Below are 13,450 nucleotides of genomic sequence, written 5' to 3'. Positions count from 1 at the left end.
GACAGTTCCTACCTCCATGGTGGATGGCAGTGATTGTTAAGTGACAAAGGACTTTAAGGAGTGGCAGGTAATCTCAGTGCAATGTAAAAATGAGTTTATAAAATGTGTCTTATCCCACATTATTAAATTTTATAAATTATTTTAGGTATAATATTAAAGCTATATGGTCATATTGACTTAACTAGCAAGTGAACTTTTCTATTTAAGTGCTATGTGAGTTCTTTATTCCTCTGATCTTAAATCCCTAATTTACGACACTTTTCAGCAGTTAAACTGCAGAAGCTGAAAAGAATGACTTGTTCACGACTTGTTCTTTTGTAATGCTTGTTGCAAAGTATTTGTACTTTTGATACTGTGTACAGAGAGGACTTGTATAGGAAAGTTAACGTGTACATACAGTGGCTAGTGAACCCTGGATTCACAGCACTACTTAAGCCATTACATCTGTTCAGCATGCAGTGGCCCATGTGCCTTGTTGTAATGTTTACGTCAAAGTACTTACAAATAAATAGGTGCATTTATTATACCTCTGCGTTGTCTTTTGTCTTGTGTTAAAGACTTGCGTCTGTATAAACGTACTGGATGCATGGAAGAAAGTGTTTAATGGTACTTTGATGGGATAATTAGTGGTTTTGCACTGAGGTCACTTTACAATCGTCATAGCAAGTCAGAATGACACGAGGCATTGTGATGTTCATCATTTATCCAATGGGAAACCAACCACAGATGGATGACTTCATCCCATTAGAATATTTAGCCCACCCTATCTGAATATAACTGCCTTGCCCCAACGTAACAGAAAAGCAGAGATATTTTAATTAACCGGCACCAAATTGCATTAAAAGTTTGAGGAATGAAAGGCACTTTGACAAAGATCTGCAGAGCAGGATTCCTGTTTTCTTTCATTCTTATCTCATACATTGCCATGACATCTTCAATGTCTCTTGATTTAACTGAGCTGAGAAATAAAATTTCAAAGATCAAGGTGAATCCAAGGGGGAATCTGTGGGCAACAGGTAAGAGAAATATCACTATTCTGGCAAATTTTGTTTTTGTCCTATTATCTGATAAATATTTGACAGTTTATATTGACGTATTTTGTGTTAATTAAGGGCATTTCATGGGCAAGAAAAGTGTTGTGGATAGTTCCTTTATGAAGACTGCCTTTGAAGATGCAAATGTTCCCAATGAAGTGAGAGCTGTTAGTCCTCTGTACCGAGGGGAAGACCTGCAGACACTGCTCAGTCGGATGTTGAAAACTACCAAACACACACAACGGAAACAGACAACGGACATGTACGTTTATTATAATTTTCATTATTGTATAAATTCATCAACCGCACAACTGATTTTTTTTCTATCCATTTAGAGGAGGAGGGGATCCTGCTTAAGGAACATTACAACCAACCCTGACACAATATGAAATTCTGCTGATGAAGAGGAGTCTTAAAACCTTGTGAAAAATGAGCTCTAATATAAATATGTTGACGTTTTTTTAATGTGATATCTTACATTGTATATTACAGTGTGATGCCAATCTGCACTGCTTTGTTCTTGGGTCCAGTTATTTGAACATAATATTAATTATTTGTGCCACCTGTTAATAAACTAGTACTGAAAGCTAGATCAGTTGTCAATCATTTTTTGTGATTTTCACATTTCCGTTGACATATTATTGTTTCATTATTAAAAATAGTAAATAATGTAATACAAAATATTTGTTAGCCTATTCAAAGTATTTTTTACATAAGGGTTAAAATAGTTAGCTTTGTAGCGCCTCCTGTAAGAAAATTTAGTCAGTGTTCCCTAGTGGGATGGCGACGGCACGACCCGCCCTACTCTGCATCTGATTGGCTAGTACTCGTTGCCTCCGTTGGTTGGATTGGTTAGGGTTAGGCATGAGGAGTGTGATTGGTTAGGATTAGTGTAAAAATACAAGGGTAAGCCAATCAAAGGCAGAGTAGGGCGAATCATGCCTTCGCCATCCTAGGAAAAGTCAAAGTAGGTCGTGTTTGTAATGTATCGTTAGTAATTATATCCGGGTGAAAGTGGAAACATGCTTTTCATCACATCTTAAAATAAGTTTGTGTATTTGATAACTGTCAATAGTTATGCCTCTAATAGTGATGTGTGGCTACCCCTGTAGTGGTAAAACACAGAAAGCAGAAGAACTGAAGGTGTGCTTTGAACGGAACACTGACAGAAAGGTTCATATTGTAGGAGACGGAACACTGGGCGTTGAGAAAAACACAGTTTACGCAGGCAAGTCATTCGCATAGCTAAGTTAGCTAGCTAGCTATGTCTTCATTTAGCGTTAGGTGCTTATTATGTGTTTGTAGCAGTTCAGTTTTATTGAATGGAGTCATGTTGGAAAGTCTGCACCAAACCGTTCATATTGTTTATGCGACCGCAATATTTCACGCTACTGTGCGAAGTGAGGCTCGGGAATTTTGATGATTACAACCTAATTAAAATATTAAAATTAAAATAATTCCGTAAAGATAGCGTTGTTAGGTGTGCCGCCGACTGAAAAAAATACTGTATCCTTAGTTTTTCATTCGTGTACCATAGAGTGTTTTTTTCCGAGGCTTTTGCCAGCATTCATTTAATAGTATTTTAAATGAGGTTTGGCGTGCATGTGTCATCACTGCCCTATGGTAGAGAATCTTCCTATAAAATACATAGCCTACAGTCGATATTTTCTTTACAAGAGAACCTAACGTTATAGTTATCTCTTCTTTTACATACTATACGTGACTTAAATATTGGGTATTACATTTGGTTTGGAAGATAATTTTCTCGCCACAATTAAAAAAAAAAAATCATATCCGCAGTAAAGTTTTTTATTTTTTATTTTTTTACTTTTTTCAGAAATTAAAGCGTAATAGTATTATATATCAGTTAATTGACGGAATAAAATTAGTCACCAACAATTTTGATAATTTTGTAAGAAGAAAATGCAAAACATTCACTTGCTTCCATCTTCTGAAATGTGAAAATTGTCTGCTTTTCTTTGTCCTCTGATAAAAAATTCATTATCTTTGGGTTATGGACAGTTTTTCAGATAGTCAAGCAAACTGCAAAAGCAAGATGTCAACATGGGCAGGGAATGTTTCACAATTTACTTAATTGATTAATCAAGAAAATAATTGGCTAATCAATTGGCAATAAGAATATTTGGTAATTGTAAATAGCAAAACTGCTGTTGTTTGGTATCACAATAAAAAATGAACCGTCTCAAGAAGACTGGATTCCTAAAAAAGTAATGTTGGACTTTTGCATTATCTTGCTGTAATGTAAACCTTATTGGATATGTTGCAGATTCCCAAAAGGAAAAAAATGTCCGAGCATCTCTGAAAGCTGAAGTAGAGAGGTGGGGTTTTCAGATCTGTTTTTGGATGAGATTCATTGGTAATGTTTTACTGTCACATCCCATTTTTACCTTTTTATTTGTTGTTTAGGAAACTCAACAAGGATGACATTGTAATTTTGGATTCATTAAATTACATAAAAGGTAAATCGTGCTAACAATAGCTTTGCAGATGCAAATTCTGTGTTAAAACATTATTTGTTCATGCTTTTCCCTTTTTTTACCTACAGGCTACCGCTATGAACTTTTCTGCCTCATCAAACATGCACAGACACCGCACTGCCTGGTAGGTATACTAGAGACATACCTAATGGATTTTTAAGATCTAAAAACAAAAACTTTCACCCAAACATTAATAACACAAGTCAAAATCATATGCTTTCTTTCAATGAAGGTATACTGTTTGACGTCAGATGAAGTGAGCTCAACGTGGAATACCAACAGAGAGGCTGCAGAGCAGTACACCCAGGAAATGTGAGTGAGAAGCCTCTATGCATGCAGTGCAGGTGCATGTCAGTCTCTGCTAGGACTGTCTTTACCTTTTGGATAGGATTTTAAAATACTTCTATGACTGTCATTGTCAAAAGTTAACATTGTCTAATTTTGTTTTTGTATTTGACCTGACATCTGGTTTGTCTCTTGTAGCTTTGATGCATTAGTGCTGAGATTTGAAGCTCCAGACTCCAGAAACCGATGGGACAGTCCTCTCTTCACCATCCTGAAAGACGACACGCTTCCATATGAAGCCATTTCTGACGCGCTTTTCAAAAGAAAAGCACCCCCACCTAACCAGTCTACACAGAGCGTAAGAGACATGCTGTTTTTCTTTTGTAACAAGCATACATGTAGCTGTATGTTCTGTGTCATGCTGCCTTTTTGACCATCTGATGGCAATAGAGATATTCTTCTCCTCTGCAGCAACCATTGTCATCTGCAAGCTTCTTGTACGAGTTGGACAAGATCACACAAGATGTGTTATTGGTATGTCTACATATGTTCTTTTGGATTTTCTGTTAATTAGTCAGTCACGCAGATTTTTCTCCTGGGATACAGTTTTCGCTGGCACCAGCCTGTCTTTGGAGTCATGTCACATTTCAAGATCACCAAAGTGAGACGCACACATTGAAAATGGAAAATAATGGACTGTGGAGTCCTATTCAGAAAAAATACTTGGTTTAAATTTGAATTTACAAAGCACAAAAAATGAAGTCCTCTTATTTCTATATTCACTTCCCTGCAGCTGGAAGAATCCTAGCAATACCGCAGAATGTCAAGATGTACGCTTATGTTAATCAATTCTGAGACTTGAGTTGTCTACTTGTTTTACCAGTATATTGAAGGCCATAGTTACATGAAAGAAGTGGGGACCATTTAATTTAGGGAACTAACGTCAAGGTTTCATTGACTAATTTAGCAGTGTGGATCTGGTCATGTGATGCTCTGGAAGGTTACTTTGATAATGGTATTGTTTTGTAAATACCTTTTTGTTCCTGTAATTATTTATCTAGCTTTTACTACCTGTGATGGGTTATGTCTGCTAATTGGTGTTCGCCAATAAGAAATCATCTGTTTTTATACAAGTGCCCTGTAAATGAATTGAATAATTAGAAGAACAAGTACCTTCGTCATTTTGATTAATCAGTCCATTTAATTCTTAGTGTGCAGATACCACTTTGCTGATCTTGAACTCCCTACAAACCAAAGCAGCTGTGTTTGTCAGTAGAAACACTACTTTTTTTGTATGTAATGATAGAGGTATTTGTATTTGTGTTTGATAGAGGTCATTTAAAATTTCCAGGCAATTTTTAACGCACAGAAGACAAGTGTTCCCGGGGATCTCATTCCAGTTCCAGGAGCTACAGAGAAGATATCCTTTTTTACACATTTACATGTCTACTTTTTATTTAAAACTCAAATTTTGAAGAAGCCTTTCACAGGTTCTAGTAGGTAGGTTTTTGTGTGGGATGCCACAAGTCCAGGTAGCAGTGATCTTTCACGGCTTATGACTGAATGTCTGATTCTAATTTGTATTACCTCTGTTAATTTGTGCTGACTCATTTTTATCATCTAGTTCTTAAGGAGTCATATTCCCTCACCAGCAGGAGGCAAAGTACTCTGCATCAAATGACTTGTTTGAAGGAGAAGGGAACATGGATGCATGTCCATCAAAGAACTTTTAATGAAGGGCAAAGCAGCCAATCACTGTTAAAGGTCTTGCCTGTAACAACATGCTGTGGGATACGTATTGGGGGGAGAGACATCAAATGCAGGTGTACTGTCAGACCTCAGAAGAAACCGTTTGATTTATTCCCTTTGAACGTGCCATTCCAGGCAGAAACTAACTTTTTGCTGGTCAACCTTTTAATGGCGTGGTGCATTATTTAAGATGACGTCAGTAACAGTACTTTGTGTCGTTCTCCTTAAAGGTTGAGCTGTGATACTTTTGGTCTGTTAGTTATTGCTTCTTCACTGTTCAGCTGTGCTGCAGAAAACTTGAGGCAAATCTTCTGTCTTCTTCTTGTACTCAAATGTCCTTAACCTGATGTTTAACATCGAGCTCACCAGGAGTATCAACATGGCAGAGCTGAGGAAACTTCGGCGCCAGTTCATCAGCTACACCAAGATGCACCCAACAGAGAACTCGGGACACATATCTAACATGTTTGTGCAGTATTTAAATAAGAGTCTTCACTGAAATTTTATAGCATTGGTTTGTTTTTATTTTGGGGTAAAAAAATAAATATATTAAAATATTTTAATGTTTGTGTGTTATTGGTCATTTTATAAAGATTCAGCTTAAAAAAAAAAAAAAAAAAAAGTAAAAATGATAATTAACTTATCAAAAACCGTCATGCAGTACTTGTATATAAATTGATTTCTAGACACAGCAAGCACAACAGCTGCAAAGGCAATCTTTGAACCCACCTAGGTAAAACCAAAAGGACTGATAAAGAAAGAGAATAAAATAAAAACCTTTTTAATCAAGTCCACTTGCTCTGTGTATCTTATGGCCTTCTTTAGCATATGGAGCTGCCCAGTTGTCATGGAGATGAAAGTAACTGTGTTCCAATACCCATACTACCATACTATTTAGTATGCCAGAAATGATAGAGTATGTCCCGATGCAGAGTATGTCAAATGCAGTATGCCAAAAATACCAGGATGTCCTACTGCAGCCGGTCGGCAAATAGCATAAACATTCAAGCTCAACATAAGACCTGATACTAATTATCATTCCTGGCCTCCACATGCATCAGTATCTCCATCAGTTTTTTACCTTTGAATCCCCTTTTTGCGGTGTCATTTTTATTTGTAATGTATTCTACATTCAAGTCAGTCTAACATCCAGTCCAAGCTCAGAACTTTGTCAAGTACGGGTTATCCTTTATTCTGTTTGTATTGTACTGGACCTCTTGGTGAAAGCCTGACAAACACTACTTGGTGTTTTTGTTCGAAAGCTTATTATTCCTCCGTGGGATTTGTAAGCAAGATATGAAAAGGTTAAGACTTTGTATTAACATTGTGAGAAAAGAAAGAACAGGAAGTTGTTTGGGGTTTGCTTTGCTCGCAAAAACTCAAAGTGGGTGGCACTTTAAAATAATTGGGTCCTGGTTGCTCCGGAGTCCAACAGTCATCCGTTCTGGGATGCTGAGCTGCTCAGTGGACCAAGAAAAAAGGCACCATGTGTTCATGGTGGATTGCATGAATCCACAGGTAAAGCTGTGAATGCTTGTGATGTACAGTATAAAATGCCAATTATAGTTTATAATTTCTGTCAAAGAGGAGAAGTACAGCTTGTTCAAGTCCATCAATGAATACTTCAAACAGAGTAGAGCATCCTGTGGCAGTATTGGTGTAGGCAGTATGAACATGCCAATTATTCCAGGAGAACAAAGAATATGTGGTTATACAGCACTGTCATGAAGCTCTTAGCCAACATATCCCATTGTTGGCCGCCTGTCCGGTTGGAGCAAGTCATGAGGTCATGTTGCACATGGACAAAGACGCTTTTTTGTTTTTGTAAAAGTTAAATATGCTCCAGATAGTTTTCTAATCCGAGTTGCAGAATAGACCCTCATTTTGATTTACAGAAATCTTAAAAATAAAACTCACAAGTCATCCAATTCAATCCACATTCAATTGACAGACTTTTCAATTTCAACACTTCTCACAATCACACTGAATAATCACAACAACAATGGGGAAAATGTGCAATAATTTCTTTGAAATCATTTATAAATTTGTCTTTTCATAAGTTAGAGGGATAATGCTCTTCTTCACCAACTACTTCTTTTCACCGACGGCCTTCCTTGAAATCGTTTTGTTGGTGTTGGCATATTTATGTCGATCATTTCTGAAAATAAACAAAAAACTAACTTAATCTTTTAACCACTGACAACAAAAGTAAAAAAAAAAAGTGAACAAAAAAAAAACTATTCAGTGCTTTGTAATATTTAATAATTAAAGCCATTACAACTACAGTACCATTATGTTTTCATCAGTAATGTTAACATAAAAGTAGACAAATGTGGACCTTAGAGTAGTTAGATATAGATGTACCTGCTCATTTTGATTTTGTTTCTGCATCCCAGTCCTCCCTCCCAGTGGCTGGTGCGTGCACCTCTCGTCATCATGCTTCCACAGCTGATGCAGGGCTTTCCGTTGCCATACGGCTGCAACGACAAACGATACAAAGTTTCAATTCAGAGGCAAAGTCTAACATTTGCCGCAGTCTTTAGCTCACCTGTTCTTTGGCACAGTAGCCACAGATCATCCTGGTGGCCAGTTCCATGGGGTGGTCCTGGTCCTCATCATGGCACCCATCACAGGGGTAAGCCCGGCCACAGCAGGGAAACCTGAAGGCAGGCAGTAGCACAAAGGCTTCACGATACTTGCTCTTCTCAGAGCTTCCATGTCAGACACGTGAAATGAGACAGGACACAGTGACGATGGTACCTTAGCCAGCGGTGGCTCTGTCTGTAATGTTTACATACTCCTTTTTCTGGCAGGGGCTTCCCCTTTTGCACAGCTGGATCTCTTATCGTCTTATAATTAACAGCACAAGCACTTGGACCTGCACAAAGGGGGCAAGAATTATTATTCTTTATTATACATTATATTCTGGTCTGAAAGGGTTTCATGCACTGTGTTTCATGCACTGTGTAGCTTTTTAAATAACAATGTGAGGTGAGAGAGCAAACTTTGGCAGTTTTGTTGTTGTAAGATTTTAGACTCCTTTGATAGCAAATGTAGGTGAGCTGGGTGTAGGTGGACCTGTTTTGCTGGCGCGTGGCTGAATATACTGGAATCTTGTGCTCTCAGCCAGAATCCCGAGTTTGCTGTGGCAGTGTTCACAATTAAACTCCTTTGTTTGACCATAGGAAAGGTTCTGATGAAAATAAGCAATTTCAGAGATGACATATTTCACTTCTGGTGATATTTCGTACTGATTTTCAAACAAAACAGATGTGCAGTGCTGAACATGACCGGTTTCATCACCTGCACAGGGCCCTCCTGGGAGCAGCTGAGGCAGCCCACAATGAGTTCACATTCCTGAAGAACAAGGTCAGCAGGTGCAGCGTTGTGAAGGTCCAGGTATCCCAGGACATCGCTGTAATGGTGCAGCATGCAGGGCCTGAATGCAGCATTGATGCTTGCACTGCACTTTTCACACTGAGCTGTACAGGGTGCCCTCCCAGTCAGTGTCAGGTCTGCAGTTACCTTACACCTGCAGACAGGACAGGAACAGTCAAGTGCGTCATTCTGGTTAAACGGTCCAATTTGTGATATTGATATATGACATTTAGCTCTTTGTCCTCACCTGTTGCATTGAAGACAAACAGTGATTTGTTTGGCCACTACGGTGGCTGTGTTCTCTCCCAGCCTCAGTCCCAGCAGCTTTACCTCTGTGCCTCTGCGGGGATCACTGATCTTAATGTTCTCCACCAGATGACTGGCTTCCTCCTCCCCCTCCTGCTGCTGCCCTTCATCACCACCGGGACCCTCCTGCTGCACTAACTTCCCTCCCTCCATTGTCCTCTCGCTATCTCTCTTTTCCAGTTTTCCTTCATCAGCAACATCCTCACCTGCAGCAGCAGTGTCAGATGAATGATCGTTGACAGATTTTTCACACACTGTTGCCTGGAGTTCCTGGTACGGTATGAACTGCAATCCAGCTTTTTCTAAATCAATGTCTTTTTTTAACTGCAAAAACATTCAAGAGAAAATCTTTCAGCATTGGGAAAATAAAATGAAAGCAGATATTTACAGTTTGTTTCGGTAAATTAAAAAGGGAAAACGCAATTCACAATCTTCTGTTCATGCAGATTGCAGTCTCACCTGCCGGGCTCCTTCAGTGAACAGTCTCTCCAAACTACGATCGAGCCAGCGAAGAAAAGGCCGGAAGAGCAGCTCTACCTTTCCCAGAAGCTGATTGGTTGCATGCTTGGCTTGAAGCCACTCCAATGATGCTTGCTGTACATGTCTACATAGCCAAAGATTTATATAAATGTCACCACCAATGACTCCAAACATTACATGTTTAAAATAAACTGTACATGCTTTTACCTTGCCATTATTGGCGGCAGCTCCTGGTCCAACGGTATGTCCAATGTAAAAATCTAAGAAAATGTATCAAGTGATAAGGAAATGTTCTTTTCATGTCAACCATTTACTGTATAGTGTATTACAGAACCTGTAGTGAAAATGGAAGCAGTGGTCTTTACCTCCTGGGGGTAACTGTCTGGGAAGCTCACCATGATGTCAACTTCTTTCAGATCAAAGGGCTAGAAGTTAAAATGCTGAGTTAGTATATCATCTGGACCAGATAGTACTGTAGTAGGGTAATTTCCATCTATGTAACCTATTATCACACCAAAGCATGACGAAAAAAGGTTGGTTCATTAATGATTCACAGGAGTGTGAAACTTGTGGATTATAGTTTATATAACAATGCTGATAAAGTGGATTAATAGTTCTGATATGCCAGTAAGATTTATTCAGTCAAATAGTTGGCTATGTCTTACCTTATTCTGGCACTGGCTAAGCAACACTGTAAGACATTTTCCAATTTGGGATCAATAAAGTCTATCAAATCTAATCCAAGGGAATAGTAGAATTGCAAATTAATCTTTTTAAATAACTTGTTTTCAAATTTAGCCAAAATAGCCAAGTTTTAATCACTATTTTAGGCCTAATTTTATCACAGTGGTGCAGTTTAATTGATAAATATCCCATGTTATTCACTAGAGGTGTTGAAATTAATCAAATAATCTATGCATCGAATCGTGGACATGGACGATGCTGCATTGATAATCGGCAGGCTCATAATCGATTATTTCTGTTTACAATTTAATGTAGGCCTAAGAACATTTCTGTTTACATATTCTGTTATGTTTTGCACATTCAGGAAGTGCCATGTGCTCAGTGCTGTAGTTTTATGTATCCAATTTATTTAGTCACTGCAGAAGGTTTTGTTTTTGAAGCTTGAAAAGCTATGAATTAAATATCCTACATGGCTTTAATAGAAAAATGTATTTGACGCATTGTGATGCATCGAGATATCAAATTGAATTGAAGCGCTAACATGATAATCGTAATTGAATCTGGAGATCAGTGAAGATTCACACCTCTATTATTCACTAACAATTACACTTTGACAGTAAAATCACCATGGGTGCCGTCACAGCATAGTAGGTATGGTTTTACTATTTATTGTCTACGGAGAGACTTCAGCATTTGTCTCCAAATACATTCTCACTCTGTGTTTATGAGTGAAGAAGAGAACTTTTTCAAGTTCACCAATTAAAACTGAGCTCTACTGTATTATAGAAAAAATATGTGGGTGGATTTTTGCTGTAAGCTTTCGAGGGAGGACAAGAGAAAGAAGGTAGAAAAAAAGGTTTACCCAGTCTGGATCAGTGGCCTCTACAGCCACCCTGTAATAAGTAACTTTGCAATTACTTTGTTCCTGAATAATCAGCTGGTCTTTGGGAAAACGCTTCTTCAACTGCTCGATCTCTGTGTCTCGTAGCTGCATGGCGACATTCTCTGTCAGGTCACACAGCTTGACCTCTTGGAGGATGCCAGGACGAGGTACTGGTGGCATCCTCTGTGCAGGTCTTGGGTTCTTTCCAGGAACAGGCTGGTCATCCAGTGGGGGGAACTGTGGTGGATGCCAGAAGCGACATCTGTCTTCCATAGTGCAGTGGCCTGAGATAAAGTAGCGACAGGGGCGGCGGCCAGCTGCTGGAGCAACCCTGGAGTTACTAGTGGGAGGAGGCCTGTGCCCCACATCTCCTCCAGGAACCTCTGAGTTTGGAGATGCAACGTCTGACTGGCTGGGTGTCCTGATGGTTTTCTTCTCATGAGCTTTGGCATCATCTCTTATGTGTAGGAATCTGCATTTCTTCCCAAAATTGCAGTGTCTTCCTTGAGAGAAGAAGCGACACAGCTGCTGTGTATGGAGCACAGGCTCTGATTCACCCATCTTCTCTCCCTCACCATCCTCCATCATTATTAACACCTGAATGAATGAGTACAGTAACAAAGATTAAACAGATGTATCTACTTATTTACTTATATGTAAACACTACAGGGCCAAAAGTATTTGGACACAAACGCCCATTTGTAATTAATATGGACATTAATATGGCTGCCAGAACCGCCTCTAATCTTATGAGAAGACTTTCTACAAGACTTTGAAACCTGGATACAAATATCTGCTCTCATTCATCTGCCACAAGAGATCAGATAGCGCTATGTATGTATGGGTACTGGGCAATAAGGACATTCAAGTTCTGCCATAACAAACTGGGAACCCAATTTCTTTATTTTGCTCTTTATGTTGAAAAATTGTAGTAACCTCCAAACAATAGCGTGGCATTTTGCTTTAATGTTGATCAGCTCAGTGTTGTATGGACAAAAACATACCTAACGTCACGTGACAGTAACGTTAGCTCTATGCGTAACGTTAGCTAGCTAAACTTTAGCTAGGTACCGCTGAAGTGTTTTGCTATGTAAGTCACTTCATTCAAATCAAATAAGAAAGATAACATCACCTCAAGTACACACAAGGATCCGCGTTAAAGCTTATTCCGTGTAAGTGTTAAAAAGCTAACGTTACCTCAAGTGACAAGTGACTGCACCGTTACGTGCAACAAGAAACGTATCCGTACGTAACAGCGCAGTCGTTTACGTCATTACGTGCGACGAAAGGTTATATTTTTTGTTTTTTTTACTCTTTCATATTTTATATACCTCCTAACCTGCTCCTAACCATTGACATATACCCCTGGTATACATGCATTTTGGAATTTGTCATTGATTTGCAATAAAGATAAAAATATTACAAAAAATGGTGGTTCAGAATATTTTAGTTACTTTCGAAAGGTGCTCTGAATATAAATGTGTTATGTCGCCCTCTACCGTTTGGGAGTGTGAAATGGACGTGAAGAGGTTCAAAGTTGATTCTTGACTTGGACACAACTGCTGTCACAAAGTGAATTTAGAAGTTGCTCTGGAATTCTCAATCATATATTCACATGATCTTTATCAGCAGATGGAAATTGCTCAGTCATAATCATGACTATATAAAATAGGTCATAATGGAATTGTAGATTTCCATTTTTTTTTGGCTGTATGTCACTTTCCATGCCATCCATCATAATTACTCATCTCCCTTTGCCTTAGCCACTCAGTGTCTTGGCGGATGGGAGTTGGTCCCAGTGGGCTTTTGGACCACTCTGAATTCTATGGTCCTGAGGTGTCACCAACTCACCACATGGGCCTTCATGGTGTTGCATGTCTACGTTTCTATTGAGGATCACTGTGGCTATGATTTCCCCTGGTCCACATCACGCCTGATACCGTTCGGCATCTATGGAGGGCCCAGCAAATACAATGTGCACCATCAGAAACCCAACACCAATTTTGCACCACACTTTACCCACTGGGATAAAATTTTTGGCACGCATGCTGATTTCAGCTTTTCTGCTATGAAATAGAAGGCTATTAACACCATTGGTAACAGCTATTGATAGAGTGCTTGTATGTGTCTGTGTTTGTTTTTCCAAATCATGT

The 13,450-nt window shown here is 38.9% G+C and overlaps 2 protein-coding genes across 3 annotated transcripts; one reads left to right on the top strand and one right to left on the bottom strand.

The window, feature by feature from the left end:
* The first annotated feature begins 1,971 nt into the window (after positions 1–1,971).
* On the top strand, positions 1,972–6,129 carry kti12 (KTI12 chromatin associated homolog). Its single transcript, XM_028585668.1, has 9 exons — positions 1,972–2,262; positions 3,322–3,373; positions 3,462–3,514; positions 3,601–3,656; positions 3,765–3,844; positions 4,016–4,175; positions 4,289–4,351; positions 5,169–5,237; positions 5,922–6,129. Exons 1-9 carry the CDS (start codon positions 2,112–2,114, stop codon positions 6,063–6,065), a joined length of 828 nt encoding a protein of 275 aa, XP_028441469.1. The 5' UTR covers positions 1,972–2,111; the 3' UTR covers positions 6,066–6,129.
* Positions 6,130–7,573: 1,444 nt separating this feature from the next.
* On the bottom strand, positions 7,574–12,577 carry si:dkey-24l11.2 (uncharacterized). Of its 2 annotated transcripts, none has more exons than XM_028585667.1 (12): positions 12,495–12,577; positions 11,277–11,894; positions 10,096–10,155; positions 9,938–9,990; positions 9,710–9,854; positions 9,192–9,574; positions 8,870–9,098; positions 8,645–8,759; positions 8,327–8,444; positions 8,115–8,226; positions 7,931–8,043; positions 7,574–7,724 (listed from the first exon to the last, which is right to left on the bottom strand). In XM_028585667.1, exons 2-12 carry the CDS (start codon positions 11,883–11,885, stop codon positions 7,655–7,657), a joined length of 2,007 nt encoding a protein of 668 aa, XP_028441468.1. In that variant the 5' UTR covers positions 11,886–11,894; positions 12,495–12,577; the 3' UTR covers positions 7,574–7,654. The 2 variants fall into 2 exon arrangements, with proteins under 2 accessions (XP_028441468.1, XP_028441466.1); XM_028585665.1 differs by having other exon boundaries at positions 12,430–12,574.
* Positions 12,578–13,450: the final 873 nt, after the last annotated feature.

Source organism: Perca flavescens, chromosome 8 (genome assembly GCF_004354835.1).
Source record: "Perca flavescens isolate YP-PL-M2 chromosome 8, PFLA_1.0, whole genome shotgun sequence".
Lineage (NCBI taxonomy): Eukaryota > Metazoa > Chordata > Actinopteri > Perciformes > Percidae > Perca > Perca flavescens.
Note: the sequence above shows the minus strand (reverse complement) of the source record. Positions and strands in the feature narration are given on the sequence as shown.

Excerpts from the sequence above, each read along its gene's own strand:
- kti12 (XM_028585668.1), top strand. The coding sequence starts at position 2,112 with ATGCCTCTAATAGTGATGTGTGGCTACCCCTGTAGTGGTAAAACACAG. Across the intron at positions 3,845-4,015 it reads GAGCAGTACACCCAGGAAAT|CTTTGATGCATTAGTGCTGA; the intron begins GTGAGTGAGAAG and ends TGTCTCTTGTAG. Across the intron at positions 4,352-5,168 it reads TCACACAAGATGTGTTATTG|GCAATTTTTAACGCACAGAA; the intron begins GTATGTCTACAT and ends TAAAATTTCCAG.
- si:dkey-24l11.2 (XM_028585667.1), bottom strand. The coding sequence starts at position 11,885 with ATGATGGAGGATGGTGAGGGAGAGAAGATGGGTGAATCAGAGCCTGTG. Across the intron at positions 9,991-10,095 it reads CAGACAGTTACCCCCAGGAG|ATTTTTACATTGGACATACC; the intron begins GTAAAGACCACT and ends ACATTTTCTTAG. Across the intron at positions 9,855-9,937 it reads CTGCCGCCAATAATGGCAAG|ACATGTACAGCAAGCATCAT; the intron begins GTAAAAGCATGT and ends TTGGCTATGTAG.